At 48.0% G+C, this 26,844-nt stretch overlaps 1 protein-coding gene across 2 annotated transcripts; it reads right to left on the bottom strand.

Annotated features, from left to right (window-relative positions):
• Positions 1–1,119: 1,119 nt before the first annotated feature.
• ec (echinus) lies at positions 1,120–25,539 on the bottom strand. 2 transcript variants are annotated; one of them, XM_064682680.1, is made up of 5 exons: positions 25,078–25,539; positions 18,485–18,577; positions 6,876–7,169; positions 5,837–5,965; positions 1,120–5,777 (listed from the first exon to the last, which is right to left on the bottom strand). In XM_064682680.1, exons 1-5 carry the CDS (start codon positions 25,264–25,266, stop codon positions 1,188–1,190), a joined length of 5,295 nt encoding a protein of 1,764 aa, XP_064538750.1. In that variant the 5' UTR covers positions 25,267–25,539; the 3' UTR covers positions 1,120–1,187. The 2 variants fall into 2 exon arrangements, with proteins under 2 accessions (XP_064538750.1, XP_064538749.1); XM_064682679.1 differs by lacking the exons at positions 18,485–18,577; positions 25,078–25,539 and adding exons at positions 7,302–7,738; positions 12,729–13,064.
• Between the last annotated feature and the right edge of the window lie 1,305 nt (positions 25,540–26,844).

The raw sequence follows: 26,844 nt of genomic DNA, 5'->3' as shown, positions 1-26,844 counted from the left end.
TAAATTTTTCAAAATTTAAATAATTCAAATTATTTCGCAGTCCAGTGTTACGTATATGGGATATATATATCATTATGTCGCTATCCCGGAATCGCGTGGTTTTTTATTGTTTGTTAAAGGCTTACGATATTTGATTTATGATTCAGCCTAAAAGTATGCTGTCCAATAATCGATTTAAGCGGCAAGCACATTGATTGTCAGGTAAGGTATCTTATTTCATGTTATAATTCACTTAAAGCTATGCTTAAAAATGATTTTGATTTTCGTAATAGTTCTTAGTCCCATTGGGTTTGTCGCAGTATTTACCACATTGGCTTAGGTATAAGCTTAACAATTAAGTGTAATTGTTAGCCCATTAAAACACAGACATTTATTTATTTCTCTTTATTAAAATAATTTTTACCATTCGTTTCTTATCTTTTCTCGCATCATTTGTGCAGTTGTGTTTTCTGTAAAGAAAAATCTTAAAAAATCGTCATAATGTATGTAAATATAAACATTTAACACTATTAAATAATAAATCAAATAAAATGCATTTCAAAAAAAATGTATACTGAAAATAAAATGCTTATTAAGTACATGATAAGTGGCTAAAAAAAATAAATGCTTACGATAGCTTACGATATTTAAGGCATATAATAAAAAAAAAAAAAACTCTTCCGGTAGTCGTTCGACAACTGCCCGGCGGCGGAAGCTCAGCGGCTGAGTTTCAAACTTGCGTAGGTCTAGCAAAAAAAAAAAGTCGACTTTAGCTTAAATGTTAAGATAATCAAAAAAAAAAATAAGAAGCAAATATGCATAAAATGTGTGTGTAAAAGAAAACAAACAAACAAAATAAAAGGTTTGCGGAAGCCTGGCTGGATGGAGTTAGTCATGTGTTGTTGTTGTTGTTGTTGTTGTTGTTGTTAATGTTCGTTGCGAGCGACGTGTGTTAGATATATGGGCAAGTAAACATATATGTGTGTGTGCTGGGAACATGTGCGTGCGTGCAGTAGGCGTAGGCGTAAGGCGAAGGCGTGGCTGGAACAGTTCGGACATCTATGCGCAAACATAAAGGGACTGTTGCCGGATGCCACACTCCAACACAAGGCAACAACCATCCGCAGCCCGGCTGGCTTCGGCTTCGGCTTCCTTTATCCATGCTGTGTAGGGCGCGGGGGCGTGTCAGGATTGATTGATCTGTTGGATCATCTGCGCTGGTTGAGCATCTGCAGATAGTACTCGCAGTTGGTGCAGTAGACGGCGGGCGCGATCACGTGCCGCTTGCGGCACAGATTGCACTCGACGGCCTTCGCGGAGGCCTTCACAATGGCATTGTTGTAGACGCGGGTGGGTATAATGGCCGTCATCCCGGCCGCCGATTCCGGCAGCCCGTTCTGCAGCCCCAGCTTCGACTGCGACGGCGGCGCCGGCGGCAGCGGGGGCAGCGGGGGCAGGCAACCATCCGTTTCGCCCTTGGTGCCCGGCTCAAAGCTGACCTTCTTTTGCGCCGGCTTGCCATTGACCAGTTGCTGCTGCTGTTGCTGCTGCTGCTGCTGCGGGGGCGCATAGTAGCTGGCTGCGGCTGCGACTGCGGCGGCCTGCTGATAGCCATGGGGCAGGGGCACGCGCTGATAGGGCGAGGGCAGCGGCTGCTCGGGCAACTGCAGGCCGGCCAGCACGTTGCCATTGCTGAAGTAGGCGAGGGTCATCTGCTGCTGCTGCTGCTGCTGCTGCTGATGCTTTTGCAGTTGCACGGAATAGCTTTGGGGCAGCTGATGTGCGGCATGCAGGGGCCGGGGCATGCTCGTGTACTGTGCATCCAGCTGCTGCTGCTGCTGCTGCTGCTGCTGGCTGGAAATGCCGCTCATGCTGGTGCGCTGCTGCTGCAACTGTTGCTGCTGCTGCTGCTGGAGGCGAAACAGCTCCTGTTGCTGCTGCTGCTGTTGCTGCAGCAGCTGCTGCTGTCGCTGCACATATCGCTGCATATCCGGCCTGCCCAGCATGGGCGACGACTGTTGCTGCTGCTGCTGCTGCTGCTGTTGTCGTGGCTGCGGCTCCGTTTGCAGGCGCAGCATGTTCTGCTGCTGCTGCTGGATGAGCTGCGCGGTTACCTTCTCGTTGGGATGCTGGGCGGTGCGCAGTACGCGCTCCAGTATGGGATTGGGTATGAAATCGTCGTCCTCCTCGTTGCCGGCGGTGGCCACCAGGATGACCTGGTCGCAGAACGAGACGCTCTTCTTCTTAACGCGCTTCGGCGGCGCCAGATTGGTCTGGTTGAGCGTCTGCTGTACCATTGTGTTGAGCAGCTCCACTTCGCGTATCTCTTCGGCGATCTGCGACTGCGACATCTCGTACTTGGGCTTGGGCAGCAGCTGCTGCTGCTGGTGCTGCTGTTGGTGCAGGGTTGGGTGCAGAGGGGGATGCAGGCGGACGGGCGCACAGTCAACCTCATCTGCGTCCGGCTTGCCGTTGGGCAGGCCGTTCATCTGTGTGCGCAACTGTGCGGCCGTTGCTTGGGCGGAGGTTCCGCAGCTGGAGCTGCAGCTGGAGCTGGAGCTGGGGCTGAGCAGCTCTTGGGAGGCATAGGAGCGCATGGTGGGGCCGGATGAACTGCTGCTCTGCTCGAAGCGATGGGCCAGATCTCGTACGCTGCTGGGCGAGGGCGCATCCTGTTTGCGCTGCATCCCTCTGAGATCGGGCATGGGCGTGGCCTGCTCCTTGCGCAGCTTGAGCAGATGCTGTCGCTGCTGCAGCTGGGCCAAAATGCTGGTGGTGCCCTCCAGCGAGTCGAGCTGCTGGCGCTGCTGCTTGCTGGCCGCCTCGAGGGCATGCAGGTGGCTCAGCTGCTGGTTGAGCGGCTCCAGATCGATCTCGGGCGGCGGCGGTGGCGGGAAATCCTCGCTGGCCTGCCGCGAATGGCACACCGACTGCGGCGGGCTGGGATACGGCGGCAACTCCAGCGGCGGCGGCGGCGGCGGCGGCGCCATGCCCATGGCCAAGGGCATGGTCATGGCCAGGGATAGCCCGTCGAGCTCGTCGTAGGGCGTCATCTGCAGCTGGAGATCCTTGAGCGGACTCTGCTCGGAGTGCACCTGGGCGCAGGTCGTGATTATGGTCTGGCACGAGTCCTCGCTGATCGAGGTGTTCGAGCTCATGGCCGATATATTCGACAGATTGGCCTCGTGATGGAACTGTTGCTGCTGCTGCTGCTGCTGAGGGGTGAGGGAGGAGCTGGTGCGCATGGGCGGCGGCGGCGCCACCTTGGGCACCATGGTCAGCTGTCGGCCGCTGCCGTGGAAGCTCTTGCGCATCAGCTTGCTGCGCTCCAGATTGGGATTGGCGCTGGACTGCTGCACCGTCGACGACAGCTGTGGATTGTGGCCGCCGTGCGAGTAGTCGAAGTGCCCCTCTGAGATGTAGCCGCTCATGGTCATTGCGGCGTTGTAGGCGTGGCCGTGCTTGGCATGCCCGTGCAGATTCAGGCCGACGGCGCTGTCGTCCACGGAGCTGGTCAATGGCGCAATGGTGGGCGTGGCACCGTGGACGCTGGCATTGGCAGCGGCGCCGGCAGCATCGTCGACGGCCTCGGTGAGATCGGGCATGGAGCGATTCTTGCGGCGTATGAGGCCGCCCATGAGGAGTTTGCGTCGGATCTTGTGCTGCTTCTTGCCGCTCTTGTCCTTCTCCTTTTTCTCGTCCTTGTCCTCCTTGTGCTTCTTCAGCGTGTCCTTGGCATTCACCAGCAGCGTCTCCGTCAGCGAGAACTCGCGCGTCAGCTTGTTGCGATCCTCGCTGCGGCTGCGCTTCTCCTTCTCCTTATCCTTCTCCTTCTCCTTATCCTTCTCCTTGTCCTTATCTTTGTCCTTGTCGCGACGCCCGAATAGGGAGCGGCTCTCGCGCTCCGGCTTTGTCTGGTGGCTGGTGGTCACCTGCTGCTCATACTCGATGGCATTGTCGTCTCCGCCGCTGGCGAGCGCCTTAAGAGGACTCTTGCGTTTGGGCAGCGTCGCATAGATCTCGATGCTCTTGGCCGCCGAGGCGCTCGGCTCGAGCTTGTCGAGCTTGTCGAGCGTGCGATCCTTGCTGTTCTGGCGCATGTGCTTCACGGAGCTGTTGCTGCCCTCGCGCATGTGCTTCAGCTCGGGCATCGCCTCGCTCTCGGCCCCCTTCTCGACGAGGATGCGCCGGTGCAGGCTCCGTGCCCGCATCACGCACGTATTGTGCTTCATCCGTGCGAACGTCATCGTGTGCGGATTGCTGTACGGCGCGTCCATGGCGGCCCGGGCCCTGCCCGCGGCCGCATTGCATAGGACGAGCGCCGTCTCCAGATCGTGCGACTCCTCGACCAGACGCGATTTCTCCAGCAGCTGGTCGGCCTCATGGCACAGCTTCTCGCAGTCTCCGGTCAGCGCCAGTCCGTGTCCGTGTCCATGGCCATGGCCATGGCCGTGGCCGTGTGCCTGGCCAGCTCCATTGGGCGTCACGCCCGCGGCCGCGCCCGCACCCGCACCCGCGCCCGCTTCTGGTATCTTGGCCAGCTGGGGATTGAGCGCATGCTTGGGCGGATACGAGTCCGTCGAGCTGAGTGAGAACGAGTCGTAGCCCGCATCGTAGGGCAGTCCATGTGCATGGCCCAGTGCATGTCCGTGTCCGATTGCATGTCCATGGCCGTAGCCGTGGACGTGGGCGTGGGCGTGCCGCGTGGGGCTCTGCGGCACAGCGGCGACGCCCCGCTTGGCGACCATGTAGAGATATGGATTGTCCAGGGTGGTGGAGCTGGCGGAGCTGGCGCTGTTGCGATCCCCGGACCAGTTGCCGGAATCGCGGCGCCTCGGCTGATTGAGGTGCTCGGGTATGGTCAGCCCGTCGCTGGGCGGGGAGCTGCCATTGGAGGCGCCGCTCGCATGGCCCGAGCTCGACTCGGCGCTGTGGCTGCGCTGCAGCTGGAGATGCTGGCGGCGCGCCAGCTGGGCGCTGAGCATCGCCTCGATGGGCTTGCGGTTGAGAAAGCCGCCCTCCTTGTCGCCGGCCACGATCTTGTCCTGGATGACGCTCAGGTTCTGGTACTGGGCGCTGAGCACATGCTCCACGGTCTTCCGGCTGATGTACGCATCCGTCTCGTCGCTGCCAACGGCCGCCGGAGCAGCTGCAGCCGCAGCTGCCGGAAATATATTCTTCTGGATGACGCTCAGATTCTGGTAGTCATTCAGAGGCGCACGCAGCGCTGTGGCCGTGAACCCCGGCGTCGGCATCGGCATCGGCGTCGGCGTTGGCGTTGGCGTAATGGCGCGCCTGGTGCTGCCCAGGCTGGGCTTCTCCGGGCTGGGCGTGACGGCGCGTCGCTCCATGCCGCAATTGTTGGCGGCAACGGCGGCAACGGCGCCAGCTGCGGCTGAGCTGGGCGGCTGGGGCACGGCGTAGAGCAGCAGCAGGGGCTGGTAGCGGCCGCGACTGCACTTGTCGACGACGCCCTCCCAGCTGGGGCCGACCTCCTTGACGTTGGCGTCGTCGAAGTAGACCCACACCTTCAGCTTGGTGTGGAAGAAGAAGGTGGTGTAGTGCTTGCCGTAGTAGGAGACGATGCCGACCAGCTCGTGCTGCGCCTGCTGGGCCCAGCGCTGCTCGCTGACCTGATGGAAGACATCGGCCAGCCGCAGGCTGGTTCCAACCGCCTTCAGTACCGCGTGCACCTGGTCGGCGGCGGGTCGCTCCGAGTCCCACACAATGCCAATCGAGACGACATCCGGCCGATTGAGCAGCGCCCGGCAAATGCCAATCTTCGCCCCACAAGTGTTCTGCGTATGCAATTCGATTAGCTGCTGTTCTGCTGGAGAGGATCGCTGCAGTTACTTACCGGACAGTCCCGTATGTCGCCCATGTTGCCCGCGGCGCGCAGCAGCTGGCCGAAGCTCAGCTGCTGGTGGTTCTGCAGCGCGAGGCTCTTCTGTGAGGTCAGCGCCGAGGCTGAGACATAGTGCACCATCTGTGGAGGGAGCACAAAACACACACACAGCACAAGATTAATACAAATGCAATCTATGATCCAATCCTCCTCTCTCCGGTTCCGAAACTGGTCGAACGACTGCCCACCCGCCCCCTCGCCAGCTAATGTTCGTGTTCACGTTCAGGTTCACGTTGCGCCGTCACGAAACCCGTTTGGCAACCCAATCCGACGAGCGTCTAACTGTTCTGGTCCCTGCTCGGGCGCCTGCTCTGTCCGATTCGCAGGTGTTCCAAGCCCACGCCACGAGCCCCATTCATACACTTCCAATGCACAGTAAGAAAAGCTGCTTGCAATTTAGTTTGTTAAAGAAAAACTACTTTTGGAATTTCATTTCATTCTAATCTTATTCGAAGGAGGCTTGGAAAGAGCTACCCCATAGACCTGGCCAACCGACGCCCTTAGCTACTTTTACTATGAAACTCCGATCCTCACGCTGATAAAAGTAGCTAAGCTACAGTGAAAAGTAAAAGTAAATGAAATTTAATCCCGTTCCTAACCCTAACAAGAACTATTTCCATTCTTAATTAACTTTGATTTCTTGCAGTCCGATCATCAAGAAATATTCTGGTAACAAGAGCATGTATATACCAAAGCCTTGAGTTCTTCCATTAACAAATAAGAGGAGGTATGTGGTAGGTATACATTTTCTAGAAGTCAAATTGAGTGACCCCAGCTCTTAGAAGCTAAGAGATTTGTTCAAGATTGTTTATACCAAAGCCTAGAGTTCTGCCTTTAACAAGTAAGAGTGTCTATATTGAAGTATACTTGATCCGTATATATTTTGTGGAAGTCAAATTGAGTGACCCCAGCTCTTAGAAGCTAAGAGATTTGTTCAAAAGCCAGATTCCGATATCGTACTTGAACTAGATGATTAAATGACTAAACTCACCTGCGTGAAGGGCAGCTGCTCGGAGTTGGCGCCGCATTTGCAGACGCTTTGCTCGATGACGCGCATCGCGAAGCGGCGATGGGCAATGCAGGCCGGCGACTCGCAGGAGTCACCGTCGTCAGGGGAGATGTGCGAGTGGACGCGATGGAGCAGCAGCTCGAAGCACTCGGCGGCATCGCCCAGGCAGCCCAGCGGGAAGCGACGACCGGCGAGCGGACCGCTGGCCAAGGCGCGACGCAGTGGCTCCGGGCATAAAGCTGGCTCCGAGCTGGTCTGCAGCTGCTGGAACAATTCCTGCCATGGAGATGGAGAGGTTAGCAACGAAAACCGAACCAGTATATATATATATATATATACATATGTATGTATTTATAGCTAGAATATGAGTTGGCATTGCAAATGGTTTTGGACCGGATATGGACTTACAATGACCGCATTGATGCAGCGATCCCGCTCGGCGGAACTCGAGCCGTTGCCGATGCCGTTGCCGTTGCCGCTGTATCCGAGCACCGCCAGCTCCACGCTGCTGGACACCTTGGCCAAGGCGCAGACGTTCTGCTGCTTGGTCGGCTTGCTCTGGCGCGTCAGGGTGGCCGACTTGTGGCCCTCGCCGGCCTCCAGCAGCAGCTTCCTGGGACTGCTCCGGGGCAAGGTGCCATTGTTGCTAATCAGCTGCTGCAGCGGAGACGCCGCAGCCGTCTTTGGGGTCGGGACTGTGCTCGTCGTCGATGGCGAGCTGCTGGCAACCACGTTGCTGGGCTCCTTTCGCTTGTAGCGGAACTTGATCATGCTTGATTGGATCCCTCGGCTGCTATCGATCTAATTAATGCTTGCTCTTGCTCCTGCTCTTGCCTGGCGCGGCTCTGCTTGAAAGAAGAAGAACTCAAATTCAGTTGACCGCGTCTCAAAATCGCCTGCTCGCTCCACTGTTTGCCATTGCGCAGGCCACGACGCCGACGACGACGACGACGACGACGATAATAATGATAATGAAAATGATAATGATAATGACGTTGACGTTGATGGCGACATCGATTAAGTGCGATAACGATGCGGCGACTGACTAAACGGAGCCGAGCTGGACATGCAAAAGTCGTTGACGTAGCCAAACGGAAGTGCATGTACGACAGACTCGACTCTAAATAAGAACAAGTGCAAAAAGTGAGCAGCTTAAAAAGTGCTCCACGGGCAGATACCCTACAAACATTCGCTTGCCTAACTTCGGTGCTCAAAGTTCGATCTTTATGAAATTCCCAACGCTTCCCTTGAAAATAAATATTCCTTTGTCCAATTCTAGGAGGCTTGTATATATAATATATGTACGAGAGTGCCTATATACCAAGTTGGGCGGATATATTCATATTTATATTTATATCTGTCGCATATGGGAACATGAGCTTGTCTATTAAACAATTCTATGAATTTCAATAACAACCTTTGCTGCTGTGGAAGAATATTTTGCGTCTGTAGCATAAGCTACCCCCCATTATATATAGCCCCTCATTAGGGTATTTAAAGTCAGGCAAAAAATAAAAAAAAGTGAAGCGTCAGCCCCCAAACAATTGGCTCGTGAAAGGAAGTCGAATATGCGCAAAGTGCATGAAGAACCGCAAATGCCAGCTCGAGCTGCCAATTGAAACCCATTTGAACTTGGACTTCGGCTGGTCACGCGAACCAAAACCAGAAGACAAAGAGCCGGACAAAGCCGGGCAGTTGTTGTCGTCTGCTTGATGGGCGATAACAGCTGCACAGCTTGGCAGCACGCGGCTAGTTTTTCGGCACACCCTAAGCCAGGCGACAGGTGAGAGGTTGAGACTGGCGACTGTCGACTGGCGACTGATGCGGCGACATGTGGCGAGGGGGAGGGAGAGGGGAAGAGGGGGAGACGGGGTGGCGGGCTGGCGAGGGGCAAGCGAAGCGAGAAAGAAACCAGAACCAACGCGTTGAACTTTCGCTTTTGCTTTTGACAAGACGACCTCATTTTTTTTTTGGCAACACGGGCCGAAAGTTTTTTGCCCAACAAACCGGTCCAGCTCAGCTATCCCCAAGATCCAAGCTCCACGAGGCAACCCTCTGAGTGTGTGTGTGTGTGTGTGCCAAAAATCAAATTGCAAGTTGACAACTGCAAAGGGAGCACATTGCAGTCGCGTATTAACGACTGATCAATGCCCTGCGAAGCGGTTGAAGACTCTAAGACTATAAATGACTTTCAAACTGTGTCTTAGAGCAAGCTTCAACTGCAAATTTTACTCTATTTGGCACAATGAGAGCACCAATATACCCTTATTAGCTGCTGTGAACAGAGTATCTGCAAACTGCCGACGCGGCATATCTATATGTATATATATCTATATATAAATATATATAGAAAGAGAGCCAGTTCTAATGTTACAAAGCGTATGGGGCCTGTTTTGGGGCTGGCCTCTGGATCTGTTGCTGGCCAGCATTTGCTGACGACGCCCTGAAAGCTGAGGCGTTGCCGTCGGAAAGAACCTGACACAGGCCGAAGCAGGAGAGGGGCGTCTCGAGAGGGGCGGCCAAATGACGCGCCATATGCGGCATATGGTATTAAAGTGCCTTTTTTTCACTTTTGCTTTTAACAGTGCCAATTACAACTATTGTTGTTGTTGTTGTTGTTGTTGTTGTTGTTGCTGTTGCTTTTGTTCTTTAGTTAATCATTTTTTATACTCTTCCAGAGGGTATTATAATTTTATCTCGAGATGTGTAACGCACAGAAGGAGACATCTCCGAGCCCATAAAGTACATATATTCTTCAACAGCATCAACAGCCGAGTCGATATAGCCAAGTCCGGCTGTTCGCCTGATTCTATGCCAACTAGTCTCTCAGTTTAAAAGCTATCGTCATGAATCTTTGTCCCTCTTTCGGACCACTTTATCATATAGCTGCCATAGGAACGATCGATCGAAAATAAGGTTCTTGTATGAAAAACTTTTTTGCTTATCAAGATATCTCAACCATACTCGGCATCAACTATTTGCCCTGCGCCTCTTAGATACGAGCGAAACTTTAGGAGTATTTTGTGAAAGGGTATTAAATCTTCGGCACTTCTTGCTCGTTTTTCTTTCAAGCTGTTGTGTCAGTCAACAAGAAGAGCAACAGAAGCAATGGAACAGCCTAAATATACGCGTGTCTATACAAATACGAATACGAACACTCAAATGTAAATATCTATTATATATATATATATATATATATGTATGTATATGTGTATTATTTGTTGTTTTTCTTGTTGTTGTTGTTGTTGTAATTATATAGCACACTTGACAGTTGTCAACTGGCTACAACTGAGTCAACTTTTGGCGCTCAGCTAAAGCTGCTGCTGCTGCTGCCTGGCTTAAGGTGTGACAACTATTTTGGCCGCCACTGTGCCGCCGCTTGTCTCCGAATTGAATGTGGCTGCGAATGCGCATTGAATAAATGATGGAGTGTCTGAGCAGAGCTTCTAAGAGACTCTAATTAGCATAGTTAAACATGGATAAATCTCAATAAACATATCCAACTAATGTGCATATATAGAAATATATATATACATATATATATATATATAAATATATCTTTATAGATTTCCAGCTAATTGCCAAGTGCTGCACAATGAACACAGAACAAGTTGCCTGCACTTAGTGCGTGTGTGTGTGTGTGTGTGCGAGTGTGTTTGGTTTTTTTTTGTTGCTTTTCACTTGAAAAACTGTTTAATTGACGGAAAAGCCCGGCAACGGAAGTGGACATTGAAACAGTTGTTGCCGTTGTGTAGTTTTTTTGGGCGCTGCGCTTATTTGAAGTTAATTATTTTTCCAGCTTATTGCGATAAGTTTGTCTCTGTGTGTGTGTGTGTGTGTGTGTGTGTGTGCAGCTTGTGTCATATGGCAGGCACTTGCCTGTGACTTATTGTAAATTGTTGCTCGGTTGGGTCAGCAACAGTTGCATGTTAATTAGTTCAGTTAAGCGATGTGCGTCACGCTTTTTAGTTTTCAATTAAAAAAAAAACAAAAACAAGCCACGCCCACACACGTGTACTCGCCCACAATATGTGGCAATTAGGCAGCAAGTGGCCAAAAAAAAAACAAAATATTCGTCTTGCAATTGCGCGCCTTTTGTTGTAATTAGTTTAAACAATTGGCCAAGATTCGAGTCAGTTGCGATTTTGTTGGTCATGGCTAAGAGTAACAGTTGGTTGGCAGCAGCACGGGATTTGGGACTAATTGTTGTTGTTGCTGCTGTTGTTGTTGCTGTTGTTGTAATTATGGCTGCGAGCACTTGAAACCATTCTGTCAAATGGCAAACTGAGTGGAATTGACTTTTGCGCAGCGCCAACATTTACTCGCAGTCCTTGAAACTGACACACACACACACACACACACACACACACACACACACGCGCACACATCGAGCTACTTTCAGCTATTTGGCTTTGAGCTGCATGCAAAAACGAGTTAACAACTTGGCAGCTGCCTGCGTTGACTTTTATTCATATTTAATTTCATTTTGTTAGGTTTTTTATTTTTTTATTTTTCATATATTCCCATTTATTGTTGTTGCTGCTGATTTATGGCCGTATGCGGGGGCTTTTAGCCTGCCCCACAAGCTGATCATTTGCTTAAACGTGTTGCCATTGTTCTTGTTCTTGTTTTAGTTCTTGTTTTAGTTCTTGCTGCTGCTTCCGCAATTGCAACAGCAGCCAAAAAAAAATCAACAGCAGCAGCAGCAACTGAGATTGGCAGTTGTATGTGAGCGAGTGACCTGTGTACCAGTTGTTGTCTAGCTGCAGCTGGCAAACATAATCCAAAGGCAGGTAGAGCGCGCGCGATATATGTGAGAACTGTGCACAGGCAAAATCACAAAAAGAAAAGCAACAATTGCAGCTGGCCATTAGCTATCCCTCCCCTCCCTCTCTCTCTCTCTCTCTCTCTGACAATAGAGGCTTCAGATTTTATATCGATTGTCAGACAGCAATGTGTGTGTGTGGGGGGGGGGGGCATGGACAAGAACTTGTTGGCGGCACGTGAGACGGCTGCCAATTGGGGCTGCGGCGTGGGCAGCGGCAAGTGGCTCGAGTGGGGGCTAAGTCGGGCCATTTTACATATGCCGTACATGCGCCAGCATTTCAAGAATTAACCATAAATTTTTTTCGGTGGCACCTGTTTGTGGCCAGCAGCACCAGCAGAAGGGGGCGGCCGCTGGGCGTGGCTGGCATATTAATATGCAACTGCAGGCGCTTATGCTGCCCACAATAATAATAATAATAATAATAATAATAACAGCAAAAGCAAAAGCAACATGTTGGACTTGCGACATATGCCCAAAAGGCAGTCGAGTTCGTTGCTTGAGTCTTTCGTTTTGGCGCGTCGCCTGCATGTCAAGTGGGCAGCCAGGCAGCCAGGCAGCCAGGCAGCTAGTTGCAACAGCTAGCTGCAAAAGCTGCCCGCTTTTTATGGCTTTGCAATGCAAATTTTGCCTTGGCCAGGGCCATCGCGTGCTTTTGGCCGCTTTTCCCTAGGGAAAGGCGCGCGGCCTGAGAAAAGGGCAACCAGCCAGAGACAGAGACAGCTTCAATTAATAATCAAAATCAAAATCGTAATCAGGCACTGAGACAGACATTTACATACGTAGACAAAAGGTTGAACGGCGACAAACGGAACTGTGAGCTGGCCCCGCGGCTAGTTAAAGCCGTTTATTGAATATTTTTTGTTTTGTTCATTCTGGTCAAGACAAAAGGCCAAAAACTCAACTGGAATTTCAAAGCGGAGAGCAGAAGCTCAGCTCAGCTGAGCTCAGCTCGCGGTCAACTGCGACTTTTGGCCAAACTTTGAAGCGCAGCGAATTTGTTAACTTACGCTGACATTTCGACTTAGTCCAATGCGATCCAATGCGATATATCCCAAGTGCTAAGAGCAATAATAACTATGCCTGTTGCTCTTCTGCTTCGCAGCTTCGCGGGCAACTTTTTTTTCGGCCACAGCACAACAACACCAACAAAAAAAATGTACAGCAAATGCAGGGCAATAAAACACGAAACAAATTTTGATTTGCGTTTGGCGCGTTTTTGATTTGATTTTTTGTTCCGTTTACGCGTCGGAGTTTTGAATTCCCGTTTCGATAGTCGAGTTTTGTGTGCGGTTCGAGTTGTGACTCGTTTGATTTGCGCGCTGCGACGTCCACGCGCTACAAAAATTGGCTCGCAACTGAAACTCGTTTGTCTTGGCCAGGCCAAGCGCGGGCATCGAGTGCGAGCGCGAGCGCGAGAGAGAGCGACAGAGAGAGAGAGAGAGCGAGTGGAAAAGAGAGGGAGAGGCGACGACCGGTTTGCGCGACGAGACAATAGAGACAAGAACTTCTGTTATATCAATAGCCAGAGACTGTTGGCCAATTTAGCTGTTTTCTAGCCAAAAGTGGCAGCTGATTTGGCTGCCCTTTTGACTAGTGCTAAACACTGATGGCCAACATATTGAGACACATTCAAAGAGAGAGACTGTAATGCTTGCAGACTCTTGAAAGACAGCTTTAATGTTAGCTAAATGCAGCTATTTTTAGCGGTTTTCAGCTTAAATGTCGAAGCGACGGCTGGCAGCACTGGCAGTCGACGACTTTAGCTCACCTGAGCCAACAACAAGTCGCCGTCCAACTCGAATTTCGGGGGAGTTTTGCGTGCTGCAGTAGGCCAGCCAGACCGAGGAGGAGGAGGAGGAGGAGGAGGAGGAGGAGGAGGAGGAGTAGGAGACTGAGGCAGGTAAACAGGTAAAAACGTAAACGTAAACTGCTTGCGCAGGTAAACAAGTTGAGCGCACGCTCTCGCTCTCTCTCTCTCGCTCTCTCTCTCTCTGGCTCTCTCGCTTGGGTCACCCTGTGCCCACAGATTTGCCGCAGCTCAAATGACAAATGGAAATGAACATGGAAATGGAGTCGAGCGTTTGACAGCGAAAAGGGCGCAAAAACCAGTTAACCAGTTGCCACTTTGCGGGCCCAGTGGGCGTGGCACCGCCTTAATTGGCATTAGAAGCCGAGCAACAACAGAGAGAGAGAGAGAGGGGGAGAGGGGGAGGGGGAGAGAGAGAGGGCGAGTGAGATCGAACTGTGGGCAAACAGCTTCGCTAGCTGGGCTTAAGCCCAACTGGCCACAGTTGGGACTTCTTCTGCTTGGCCATGGCCAATGCTGTTGAGTCTGTTGAGTCAGCGTTAAGCGGAAATGCCGCAGCATAGCGAGCGGCTGGCGAAACGCCAGCAAAACGCTAGCGAATCGCCAGCAAAACGCCAGCGGCAAAGGGCGCAACGATCGAGCATCAAATCGATCGACCCAGAAATAAAGAAAAAAAAATTAAAAAAAACCCAAACGAAAAAAACCCAAAGACAAGGTTCAGACAGCGGCAGCAGCAACTTGGCCAGTTCTTGTTGTTGTTGCTGTTGTTGCTGTTGTTGTTGCTGTTGTTGTTGCTGTTGTTGTTGTTATTTGGTTGTAGGTGAAAAGTAAGCCACAGCACGTTCATGTTGCACGTTTTTGTTGCACTCTCTCCTCCTCTCTCTCAACAAAATACAATATTTAAAAGCGTCTTCTTTTTCTGGCGGTTTTTTATCGCCCTGACTTGGCCCATGACTCAAAACCCAAAGACACAGAAACATAAATGGATTGCATTGTGCTGCTGCATCTGAGTCGACAGTCGACTCCAGTCGACTCCAGCAACTGCATCCAGTCTGTGAGTCACGCTGCGGCTGCGCGTAATCTGGCCATTTTAAAGCCAAACTATTGATTGATTGGCGTTGGGCCAAAACGGAGTCAAAGCAGCAGGGCCCAGGCACAGAGCAGAGCCCCAAGAGCTGGCAGCAAAGTTGATAAAACAAAGCAACAACAACAAACTGAATCCCAGTTAGAAAGACAGTTTGATAATATATCAAGCGAGCTTATTGATGGGACAGCAAATATATATTTACAACAAAGTCAAATTATGCTTGAACGATTTAAGTGCCAGCTCTTTATGCATGTCATATTCAAGACCAGAAAGTTGCATAAAGATCGAGCTTTTAATACCAAATACTCTCACACAGAGAAGCTGTCGACTAGAGCGCATAGAAAAATTGGGCTTCATCTCTCGGAAAGCTGTTTATTGGCTGCAGCTGTTTGGCTTTTATCTTGGCCAGTTCCCATGGCTGGCAAAAAGTGAAGAAATGCCAAAAATTTCACGAACTGCGATAAGCTGCGCTTGTGGCTTGTGGGTTCATGTCGCACAACCTTCAGTCAACACGTCGACGGCACAAATTAAGCCAAATGCAAATAACGATAATATATGATAAATATGTATATGCGAGTGTATGCGAGTGTATAAAATGCGAGTCACAATTGTGAGCGCAGCTGCTGAAGATTGAAGATGAATCAGCCGGAGGCAGAGGCACAGCCGGAGGCATGATTCCATGGCAACAGCATCTTGTGCTCCGCTTGGCATGTGCTCGGAGAGCTGCTCCTGGACTGATTAACGCCGGCATGCTCGTGCTTAGCGCTGATCATGATCAGATGATCATTGCGCCAATGATGATGTTCAGTGTTAATGGCCGCCATTCCGATGCCGCCGCCGCCGCCGCCGCCGCCGCCGCCTTGTCGTTTGCTCATGTTAATTTTTAGAGTTTTATGGCCGCAAACAGCATGCGTATAAAAAACGAAACACAAATAAATAAATAAATAAATAAATGGGAAAAGAAATGCCCAAGTGCACTCGAAAGCGCTTGCGCTTGTTTGTTTGCATTCAGATTTGTTATGGAGTCGAGATTAGATGTTTAACAGGCAAATAAGCCCCGCCCACTTCGGGCTTATCAAAGTGGCACAGGGCTTTATCTAGGGCCAGATAAGTCATTGTACTCACATCTTCTGGCAGGAACGAAGTCGGCGAAGAATCAATCGCAAATGCTCGCGACCCCCTTAATGAGTTTGTCCTTAGCAAGGAGACGCAGGTTGAGGTTCAGGTTGAGGCACAGTTTGTGGGAATTGCGCATTGAAGCGTTCAAATTTCACTTAAACGACTTGACGAGACGATTTTTCATTTAGCCAGAGAGGGAGAGGCAGGTAACGAGAGAGAGGGAGAGACTAACCAAAGCCAAATGGCCATGAAAATAAAGAAACAATCAACTTAGAACTGGGCCCAATTGCTATATGAGAGAGAGAGAGGGAGAGAGAGAGGGAGAGAGAGAGAGATCCAGATCTGCGATCTGAATTGTCTTACAGCCGTCGCGTGGGAGTTTCTCACAGGGCCAATGTCTTCAGACGGCTTCCTCTTCGCCTAAGCGAGTGCGTCAACTTTTAGCTGCTGCTCATAATTAAACTGGGAACCCAGAACTGGGAGCTGGGAGCTGGGAACGTGCATGGCAATGGGTGGGAGTTAAAATTAATTTACCAGCGACAAGTGGAAAAGGGCAGAAACATAATTAATGCAAAGCCAGAGCCAAACAAGAGGCGCACTAAATAAAAACCCAAACGAAAAACGGGGCTGTTGTTGCTGTTGTTGTCGTTTAATATGTGGCAGCAAACAGAAGACGGCTCTATGACAACCGGCGATCGGGTGAAGAAGGTAAAGAACGTACAGAAGGGGGCACGAGAAAACAAAGAGTCAAAACAAACAAACGGCAGAAGAGCAAAGCCAGGTGAGTGGGAAGGGGGGAAAGGGGGGGGGGGAACACTTTCCACTTCTGCCAAGCAAGCAGCGACGTCATCAACAGAGAGCGAGAGAGAGAGAAAGAGCACAGACAGGAGTTGTTAACTGGCAACACCCTGTGCTCTGCTGCGACCGACACGAACCACACGAAAAGTACAGTCGCGTCGCAAAGGCGAAGGCGCTGAGTTTTCCACAGCGACGTCGTCGACGAGCTGTGCCTGTTGCCTACGGGTTAACACGAAGCAGAAGAAGAAGAAGCAGCAGAAGAAGAAGAAGAAGCAGCAGCAGATAAAGAAGAAGCAGAAGAAGAAGATGTGGCTGCTGCTGCTGCTGCTGCTGGCTGGGCCCAACGCTTTTCCAGCCTCGGCTTTGTCTTCTGCTGCTGCTTCTAAAGTTGATTTCATTTTATGGAAATTTGTTGTTGTCGTTGTTGTTGTTGTAGTAGGAGGAGGAGGAGGAGGAGGATACGCTGCGACTGCAACTGAAGTTTATTGACTTCTTTGCATGTCAGGGCCCAAAACGAATGACCGAAGCAACAAACTTGCAATGGGACCGGGACTGGCACTGGGGGTGGGTTTTGGCTGGCCAGCAATTTGCATAATTGGGTGAGAACTGAACATGACACTAAACGGAACGCATTCAACATTAATCAAGCAAGCAATGAAAGTTTCACGCGAGGACAACACGCAGGACATGCTCAGGCTGGGCTGTCAACGCTTTATTAATGGGGCGTGGCCAGGACAAAGGCAAAGGGCACAGGTACTGGCCGCAGGCAGCAGCAACATGTTCTTGGTCAGAGTTCCGAAAGGTGACAGATTTTTGATTTGTCTCGCTGCAACGGAAAAAACTCGAAGCCGCAGCAGATGCAGATGCAGTTGCAGTTGCAGACGCATATGCACCTAGCTGCAGGGGCGAAAAGTGCGGGATTCTACCCCAGCTGTGGGAATTTTCGTGCAATGAAAATGGGAAACACGCACTTGAGACTGACTGACGAGCCGCACAATCTGTCTGTGTGTGTATGTGCGTGTGAAAAAATGATTTGGCAACTGTCGGACGAACGAAAGGCGTCGCGGCAATTAAAATGTACAAGCGGCGCAGGAAAAATCAACGCGACCAGCAAACAGCCAGAGACTGGGAAAATTTCTGTCTGTCCATCCGTCCGTCTGTCCGTCCGTCTGTCTGTCTGTCTGACAGTCAGACGTCTGGGTGGCTGCTGTCTAACTGCCTGACTGACCCTGGCCATTTAATTGCTTTATTTTCATTATTTTAGAGCTGCGCTCAAAAGCACGCAATACAATTTCTAGCACAAAGTCATTTTGCCAGCAGCTAAAAGTAGGCAATGCAAATTTTTAATTTAAATTTAAAACTAATAAAAAGCTGAAAAACACTTGTTAATAAAAAAAAATATATTTATATATATAATTTATATATGTATACAAAGGAATCTAGTATTAAATCAATCAAAAACGTCGCAGTCGGCTGCTACCGACTGCGCAATACTCTGTTCACAGTATGATAAATTAGGAATCCCCTTAAAATTAAAGCTCTGTGTTGTGCTTAGAATATATACATTTATCTGATTTCAATGACCGGAGTGCCTCGATCTTGAGTGGAGGTCACGAAAAATAAGGTAACTGTCAGATTTTGTGTGCTTCGATTCGCTGCGATTTGAGCGATGCGGGCATAAAAGGTATATATATATATATAAAACTGCGCACAGACGGACAGACAAAACGAACAGAATTTATTAACTTATCATAGTTTATGAACATAATATTAAATCATCAGCTAAATAAAGTAAAACCTTTAAAAAAACAATAAATGAATGTACATATGTTATGTTAATGTTAAATAGGAAACCATTTGCAATGCCAAAAAGTAAATAGACGTGTCTGGTTCGTGTCCAGACTAAAACGAATATCGAAAAGTGCCGCGCTTAGCTTAGCTTTGTCACTCACCTTCAGCGCACAGAAAATGCAATCTTGGCCGCCGCAAACGTGCTGATTGAGGCCGCGGAACGAGCGTCGGAAGGCGTCCAAGTGCCACAAGACCTGCAAAGAGACCGCGAGAAACAAGAAAAAAGCATTAGCCACAGATCGTTTGGGGAGAGAGAGATAGGGGTGTGGGGAGAGATGTGGAGGGGAGCCACAGGGGCACACGCGCAAATCTCTACAAAATCTCTGTGTGTATAACAAGAGGCAAGGCAAAGCCTTAAACCGGTTGCCGCGACGCCATCTTGGCAAAGATCTGTGTGTGTGTGTGCGTGTGTGTGTGCGTGTTGGACTCAAGAGAACCCAAGTGGCCAAAGAGTTTTGTGGCCAAAACGAAAACCAGTTTTGTAGCTGGCCACAAATGTTGCTGTTGCTGTTGCCCAGCCACAAACAACGAATTTGTTGCCGAGCTTTGCGGCCGCAGCCGGTTTGGACACATTTAAAGATCTGCTGCTGTCAGCGTGGAGCAGAGCAGAGCAGAGCAGATCAAAGCCGAGTCGAGTCGAGCCAAGCAGAGCAGCAAATCGTAAGGCCACGACAACCGACAACCGACAACCGAGACCCAAGCCCGCAAACCGCCTGGCTCGACTCTTGATCTTTTTTGCTGTGCTTCGTTTCGTTTCGTCTCGCAATTGTCGTTGTTGTTGCTGTTGTTGTTGCTGTCAGAGTTCAACTGCTGGCAACCCGTGACTCATGACTTGGCAGCAGCCAGAAGGAGATCTGCCATCAGCATGGCCAGCTAATTATGCAAAATGAGTTGCGAGCCATCAAAAATTAGCTCAGCAATTGCAGCTGGCAGTGAAAGTCGTCCGTTCCCTTCACCAGCCGCCGGCTCAACGGACGCTCTTCCCATTTCCACGTGACACGCGTCTAACGCAGCGAAACTTCCATTAAATTGAACTGGAGCAACTGGCAACTGGCAAATGGCAACTGGCGACGGCCAAATCGAGTTCCAGCTGCGAATCAGCTAAGCTCGACAGATAATCGCCAAACTGGTTGAAAGCCACAAAGTCCACACAGATTTGGGCAGCCGAAATGCACAGCTGCAGCGCTCTGGACACGATTCTTAAGCTGGACTTGATTGGCACGGGCCACTTTTCAGCTAAGACAAACGAAAAACAAGATTATTCCAAATGCAAGCTGCAATACTTTTAGAAGGACAGTCTGCACAAGAGTCTACTCTGAGCTCCTTTAAAGAAACTTTTAATAGCAAACAAGAAACAAGGAAAATGAGTTGAAATATGGAAGTTGAAGCTGAAGATCTAGTCCATGCTCTATTATGATTTTATTAGGTTGACTCCAAAGGCAATTCCATGATCAAAAGAAGGTCTAGAAGAAGAGGCGCTAGCTGATTATATTAAGAGCCTAGTCTGAACTCTCCTTAAAGAAACTTTTCATAGGAATAAAGGAACGAAGGAAAGTTGCAACAGGAGTCGCAGAATTGTAGTGGAAATATAAAAGTAGAAGTAGTCCATGTAATATACGGTAGACTCCAAAGGCAAATCCATGATCACAAGAGGGTCTATCCAACTTTCTCTGAGCTTGAGGATCCTTTACCTTATCTTAACATTTGCCTTTGAATAGCTTCTAGAAGGAGAGTCTCCTGCTGATGATATCAAGAGCCTAGTCTGAGCTCCCTTTGAAGAAACTTTTCAGAGGAGCAAAGGAAAGTAATAGAAATATATTGGAGTAGAAGCTGAGGATCTAGTCCATGCTCTATTATGATTTTATAAGGTAGACTCCAAAGGAGAATCCATGAGTTGAAAAGAGGTTCTGCAGGGTCTGCCCACCTTTCGTTGGAGCCACAAGCTCTATTGCTTTTACTTTGCCTTTGTCTCGATGTTTATCTCTTTCTTTATCTTTATCTGTTTCCCTATATATTTATCTTTACGCACATTGACGCAGTTACGCACTCGGGGTTCGGTTTGGTTGCCTTTCACACTTGAAACTCAAGTCATTTGGCTGCGCACATAAAGCTTTGGTCATTGTTTTGGCTATTGCTTATGCCCACACACACACACACACCCGTACACACACACACACACACACACAGAGAGAGACGCGTAGGCAAGGCGGCATTTGTCATGGTTCGACTTGCACTTCCGCTCGGCCCGTTGGCTTCCAGCGTGGGCGCCGTCCGCCCACGCGGCAGTTGATCAAATTTGGAGCTAAACAGAAACTAAACTAAATTAAATGGTTCGCATTAATTGGGCACATTTCGGTTGTAACAACGCCTACCCGCCCCCCTTCCAAGTGTGTAGGCGTGGCATTTAGCACGTGTTAACGACTCGGCTCGGCTCGAGGTGCCTCGCTTTTGGTCATTTCTGGCCAAATCGTTTAGGCATTATTTCCTCACACGCAAACGCACACGCACACGCACACGCTCGCTGAGTTAACGACTTCCTTTCTTGGTCTTGTTGGGCATGTCGATTTGACATCGATGTGGATTAATTATGCGCCCAGCAAACGTGCAGACAGGAAACCATTCGCAGATGCCCGCGCTCAGACGCAGCTCTCAGTTTTTGGGGCACGAGCTGTGCTCTCTTCTTCCATCTCCCAACATTTAATCGTGGATTCGTCTCAACTCTCGCACACATTATTGTCCACATTATTTTTTGCGACTACATTTTGCGGTTCTTTTACACACATTTTGCGGTCGTCGTTTTTTTTGGGTTTTTATTACATAACCCAACTCTTTGGGTCGCACAAGAATGGGCAAAAACAAAAGACTTAGGCGACAAACTTGGGCGGCGAAAAAAACAACCAAGTGGCAATTGAAGATGAAAGCTGTCAAATAAAAACAATATTCAATCGAATTTCTTGCTGCTGCGGAAAAGTCCAAAACTGTGTGAAAGTTGCCAGCGCCGAATTTCCCTTCCAGCAACAAACAACAACAACAACAACAACAACAGCAATAAGAAGAAGAAGAAAAGTTGGCCAAAGCAACGAAAGAAAATATAAATTGAAAACAACAAAATTTAAATTGAGTAAAAAAAAACCTTTGGGTAATAATTTATGCTCAACCTGTTGCTGAGGCCGCACTTGTTGCTGTTGTTGTTGTTCTTCTTCTTCTTGTTGTTGTTGTTGTTGTTGTTGTTGTTATTGTTGTTATTGTTGTTGTTGTTGTTGCTGATATATTCGTGCATAAGTTCGTAATCGCCGCCCAGCTGCGCATATTTGCTGTCACTGTCAGTGACAAGTCTTCCCCTACCCCTCCCCCTCCCCCTACCCCTCCCCCTTCTTCTGCACAGCATTCATCGAATCAATTAGCATAAAATCGTTTCAAATATCCCATTTAAGCTTGTTATAACAAACAAAATGCAAATGCGCGGGTTTTTATTTTTCTGTTTTTTTTTTTCGATTTTCAATTTTTCTTCTTTGAAATTATGGCAATAACAATTGCTTCTGTATATGTGTGTATGTGTGTGTGTGTGTGTGTGTGTGTGTGTAAGTGTGTGCTGCAACGTTGACTGACATAATTAAGTTAAAAGGCAGCCGCGGAAAATTCAATTATATGTTAAACGAAGCTCGCGACAAAAGAAATGAGACGAATTTGCAGTTTTAGTTTTTTCTCACTTGTTTGCGCAAGCAGAAACAGACAGCTAGAGAGGGAGAGAGGGAGAGAGAGAGAGAGAGAGAGAGGGGGAGAGAGAGAGAGAGAGAGAGAGGGGGAGAGAGAGAGAGAGTTGCATAAGCAGCGGGTGGCTGCGAAGTGAAGTGCAGTTGGCCGGAATAACAAAAGAAGGCTTAAAACAGGTAGAAAATCAAGCGGGAACATTTGGTCGAACGGGTAAAGCCGACTGCAACGAATACTCTGTTCACGGTTGGGGTAGTCACAGTTGCCTGATTCGATACGCAGAGGTGACTCTTAAGGTTTTTAAGTGGGAAAGGAAAGGATTCTATAGAGCTTCAGATAATTGCGAATTGGGCATGGACAAGAAGTCTGGAGTGAGCCGGCTGGCCTGTTATTTATTTATTTATTTTTGTTATTATTTATTGTTTTTATTTCTTTATGTTATTATTTATTTATTTGTTTTTGGTATTATTTGCTTTTTATTTATTAATTATTTATCTATTTTTGGTTATTATTTATTTTTTCTTTTATAATTTTTATATTTTTGTTTTGATTTATTTTTTTTATTATTTATTTTTTTTTATTATTTATTTTTTTCATTATTTATTTATTTATTTATTTTTGTTATTATTTTTTGAAATATTTTTGTTATTATTTATTTATTAATTTATTTTTGTTATTACTTATTTGTGTATCTTTTTATTTATTAATTTATTTACTTATTTATTTATCTATTGATATACTTATGTATTGATTAATTTACTTTTAATTTATTTATTTATTATTTTTTTATATGTCGACAAAAACGAGAGTCTTCCCAATTATTTAATACGTCAAATTATGAAAATTAAATGCTAAAAGCCTTTTTTTAATATACAATTTTCTAATAACATCTCCGAGCGAAGGACGTGCTTTATTTGCCCGTCCGGCCAGCTATGCCCCTTTTCACAGCTAATTTGGTCAGAAACCAATATACCCTTTCTACATCGTAAAGAGAGTATAACAATAATAAGCAGCTAGCTACCTGCTGTTGCAGTTGTTGCAGTTGTTGCATTTCTCGCTGTCATTATTCAGTTCTCAGTTCTCAGGACATTTCCCGAGAGTTTTCCTTCTGTCCGTCTGCCTGCGGCTCAAGGGCGCATTTGAAAGATTTTGGGTTTTTTTTTCGGGTGCGAGCCTCGAGCAACCCTCGCAATGTGCTGCTGCTGCTGCTGCCGCTGCTTGTTGTACACTTGCTGTACCGTTAAACAACACACGCACACACACACACGCACACATAAACGATAGTAACAGTCGCAGTTATGCATAGTTATGGTCGCACTTTCGTTATGTAAGGTCCCAAACTATAATGTGGCCAAACACCTCAGACTGGCTAAGCAGTTGGCCAGAGAGGGGCGGAGGCAGAGGCAGAGGCAGAGACAGAGGCGCCCTCTGCCCTCTGCTCCACAAATAATATGAACACGAATCTGAATAAGAAACAAGAACTTTAATTAATTTTACTCGCTTTTCCCCTAGCCAATATACCCCACACAGGCGACGCGTGTGCAGGGTACAACAAGTGACAATCTTTCATGTGCTTGTTGAATTCTCTGTTACATTTCCGGTGCCACAAAATGTGGTGCCACAAACTGTGTCTCTTTAAGTGCTCGACCCGCGAACCGAAACAAAGACAACTCTTGTCTCTCCGCCTTGTACCCTGTACAAAATGGGCGAAGATGGCTGGCTGCCAGCATGTTGAGCAAGTGGAGGAGGCAGATGGAAGCCTCTCGGACTGCACTGGGCTCTTATATAGATGCTTGATCTATCAGAAATAGACAGCATATCGAGAAGTCGGAACACAAATAGATCGGACCACAAATATGTTGGTTAATGGAGAATATAGAAGAAAGAGGCAGCCATTGGTCGTGTATGTAAGAGGTATCTGCTAGTCGGGCAGACTAGGACATTCATCAGAAGCAGCAGCTCCTTTTGCAAGCTGACCAAGGAGTATTTTCCCATATTCCCAAATATAACCTATTTAATGCCTAAATAATGTTTACTTATATTCAATTTATTTATTTAAATTAATTCATGTGAATTATCTAATTAATCTAGCCAATGTCAAATGTCAAGTACAGGTGCCCCTCCTCCTCTCCCCCCCCCCCCCTTCCTTCAGTCCCTGGCCACCTGTTACCCCCTCAACATGCCCGCCTGCCCCTGCCCCTGCCCCTGCCCCTGCCCCTTCCCCTGCCGAGTGACAGTGCAATTAAAGTGCTCGGCAAGCATGCAGAAGAGAATATTATTGTAAAATATTCCATTTTCCTGCTTTTATCAACTGCATTCGAGTTTTCCATTTTCATTTGAACATTTCTTGTTGTTGTTGCTGCTGCTGCTCGTAAAAGTTGTAAATAAAGCGCGTAATTGTGACAATTCATTTGAGAAATGCTTTTTTCGTTAGTTTCTGACAGGCATTTCTCTCCCTCTCTCTCTCTCTCTCTCTCTTGCTCTTGCAGTACAGTTAAGCCTGAAACTGACAACTAGATTGACCCCAAATCAAGTTTATATATGGAATATTCAAGCAAAGGCTTCCTTGAACGGATCCTTTTGGGTTCCAGCCTGATTTTTTAGTCGTCCCTCAGCTTACATATATTTAAGCTTATTCACCTAATTGGTTCAAAACATAAATTTTGTATGCTTTTCATGCTCCCCCAGTCTATGACCAAAGTTATGAACCGAACCGGTTCAAAAGCCAGTTTAATACAAATCATGAACCGAACCTTCACCCAAGTCAGTCTGGCAAGCAAAGGTCTAGGGTGACTGCGGTTCATATTATTGAAAAATCTGAGTCACAAACCGAACTTGTAAGTCAGAATGTTGGTTCGAACCGTTAACTGAACCAGCAAACAACTTTGGGAAATAACTATTTTCAAGTGTATGCGAATGGTGAATTGAAATTTTCGGATTTTTGTTTCGTTAGGCAATAGCTGCTGCTCCTTTCTCAGCTTACCTTGCAGGTCTGAAAGAATGCGCCAATGTTGTTCTTGTTGTTGTAGACATTATCGCCAATTGTTGCGGGTGAATTCGATGACTGACGTTGCAGTTGTTGTTGTTGTTGTTGCAGTTGTTGTTGTTGCTGCTGCTGAGCCGTGGCAAGTGGCGCATGCGGCGGCGCTGTTTTAATGGCAACCGTATCCATTTGTGCTAATTGCTGTTATTGCTTCTTCTTCTACTTGCGTTTAGCACATGGCGACGGAGACGGAGACGTCGACGTCGACGTCGACCTCGGTTCGCTGTCGTTAGGGATGGGCTTTTGCGCCGGCTACTTCCGCAATGAAGGGAAGCTCAGAGCGAAGAAGACAACCCTTGGCGAATTGTGCTCTTCCTCTTCTTGATTAAGTCTTGGGCCTAAGCAACTGTTGTTGCCTGGCAAAGTGCAGTTTTTTTTTTGCGCTTTTTTGTTTTGGCAAATTTATTTATATTTTGCACCTGTTCGTATTTAGAGTTTGCTTTTGAGCAGCTTGTGCTTAGCTCGTACTTCTTCTGAGACTGAGACACAGACACAGACACACGCACACAGACACAGAGAGCGACAGAGCGCGCTCAAGAGTTTTTATTTTCTCGATCTTTTTTTTTTTTCAATTTTAGATTTGTTTTTGTGTTTGCTGCAGCATTTGCTGGCACAGTTTGCACTTTGTCACAGTTCTGTTTAGGTTCAGTTTCGATTTGTGTCAGCAGTTTTCCTTTATTTTTGAAATTCACTTGAAAAAAAATGCCAACAAATAAACAAATAAAAATAAAAGAGAATGTGTGAAAACAACAACAGCGCTTGTTTGAGGCTGCGACTGCGACGGCGACAGCGACAGCGTCCGTTGATCTTGAGAGCGTGCGCAACACTGCGGCGCGCAAATTTCCCAGGCCGAGCAGCGACTCGGGCAAACAAACAAATTGCCCTGACAAGCGTTGAGAGAGCGCAAAGTACCAAAGTTGTGTATCTGTGCAAGGCACTTGGGGAAATTCTCTACGTTGGTTGTTGTCCAGACTAAACAGTTGAGCTTGTTGCCACAAGCAGTGCATACTTTTGAGCGGGGGTTTTAATTAGGCATATAATTTGTTTTGCGGCTGTATAGTTAAGGAATTTAATGCCTGTTTATATATATGTATATATTTTTAAGTGTTGCATATGCCTCTTATTTTCGATACATTAAACGACAAATTAAACAAGTTAAATAACACTATATAGTACAGCCTAGTTAAGATCCAAACCGAGAGTCATTGACTGTTCCCAATGAAGTTTTCGAATTTTAAGACATTTTGCAAAGACAATTCGAATGGACAGAGCTGAGAGAGCGCGAGCGCATTACCCACTGGGAAATATTCTCCAAGCTCGAATCGAAATGTTCCCCCCACCAGTAAATGAACTTTCTGTGTGGGGCCATGGAGTTGCCAACTTGCCCGGAGTTCGAAAACCAGAAATGTCGCAGCAGCGAGCTGCCAGCCGAGGCTTGCCCGCTGCTTCGAACCGAACAAAATGGCGGCCGTTGAGCGCTGGTTAAGATCAACAAGAAATGAAGTAAGAAGAGAAAAGGTAGAAAACACGTTTACAGACTTAACGAGTTTTGTCGTTTGTTGTTTCTTGTTGTTGTTGTTTCTTGTTGTGCTGTTGTCTGGCTTTCAAAATCAACGTGCAACGCGCGCAGCAGCAGCCCAAAAAGCTAGAAACTCGCGCGAATCGAGAAAACGAACAAAATATTGTTATTGAGGTTGCGTCAAGGGG

Source organism: Drosophila montana, unplaced genomic scaffold (genome assembly GCF_035044405.1).
Source record: "Drosophila montana isolate Dmon_TW-CO22-7 unplaced genomic scaffold, ASM3504440v1 contig_2482_1, whole genome shotgun sequence".
In the NCBI taxonomy this organism is placed as follows: domain Eukaryota; kingdom Metazoa; phylum Arthropoda; class Insecta; order Diptera; family Drosophilidae; genus Drosophila; species Drosophila montana.
The sequence above is the reverse complement of the archived record's forward strand: the minus strand, read 5'-3'. Positions and strand labels throughout refer to the sequence as shown.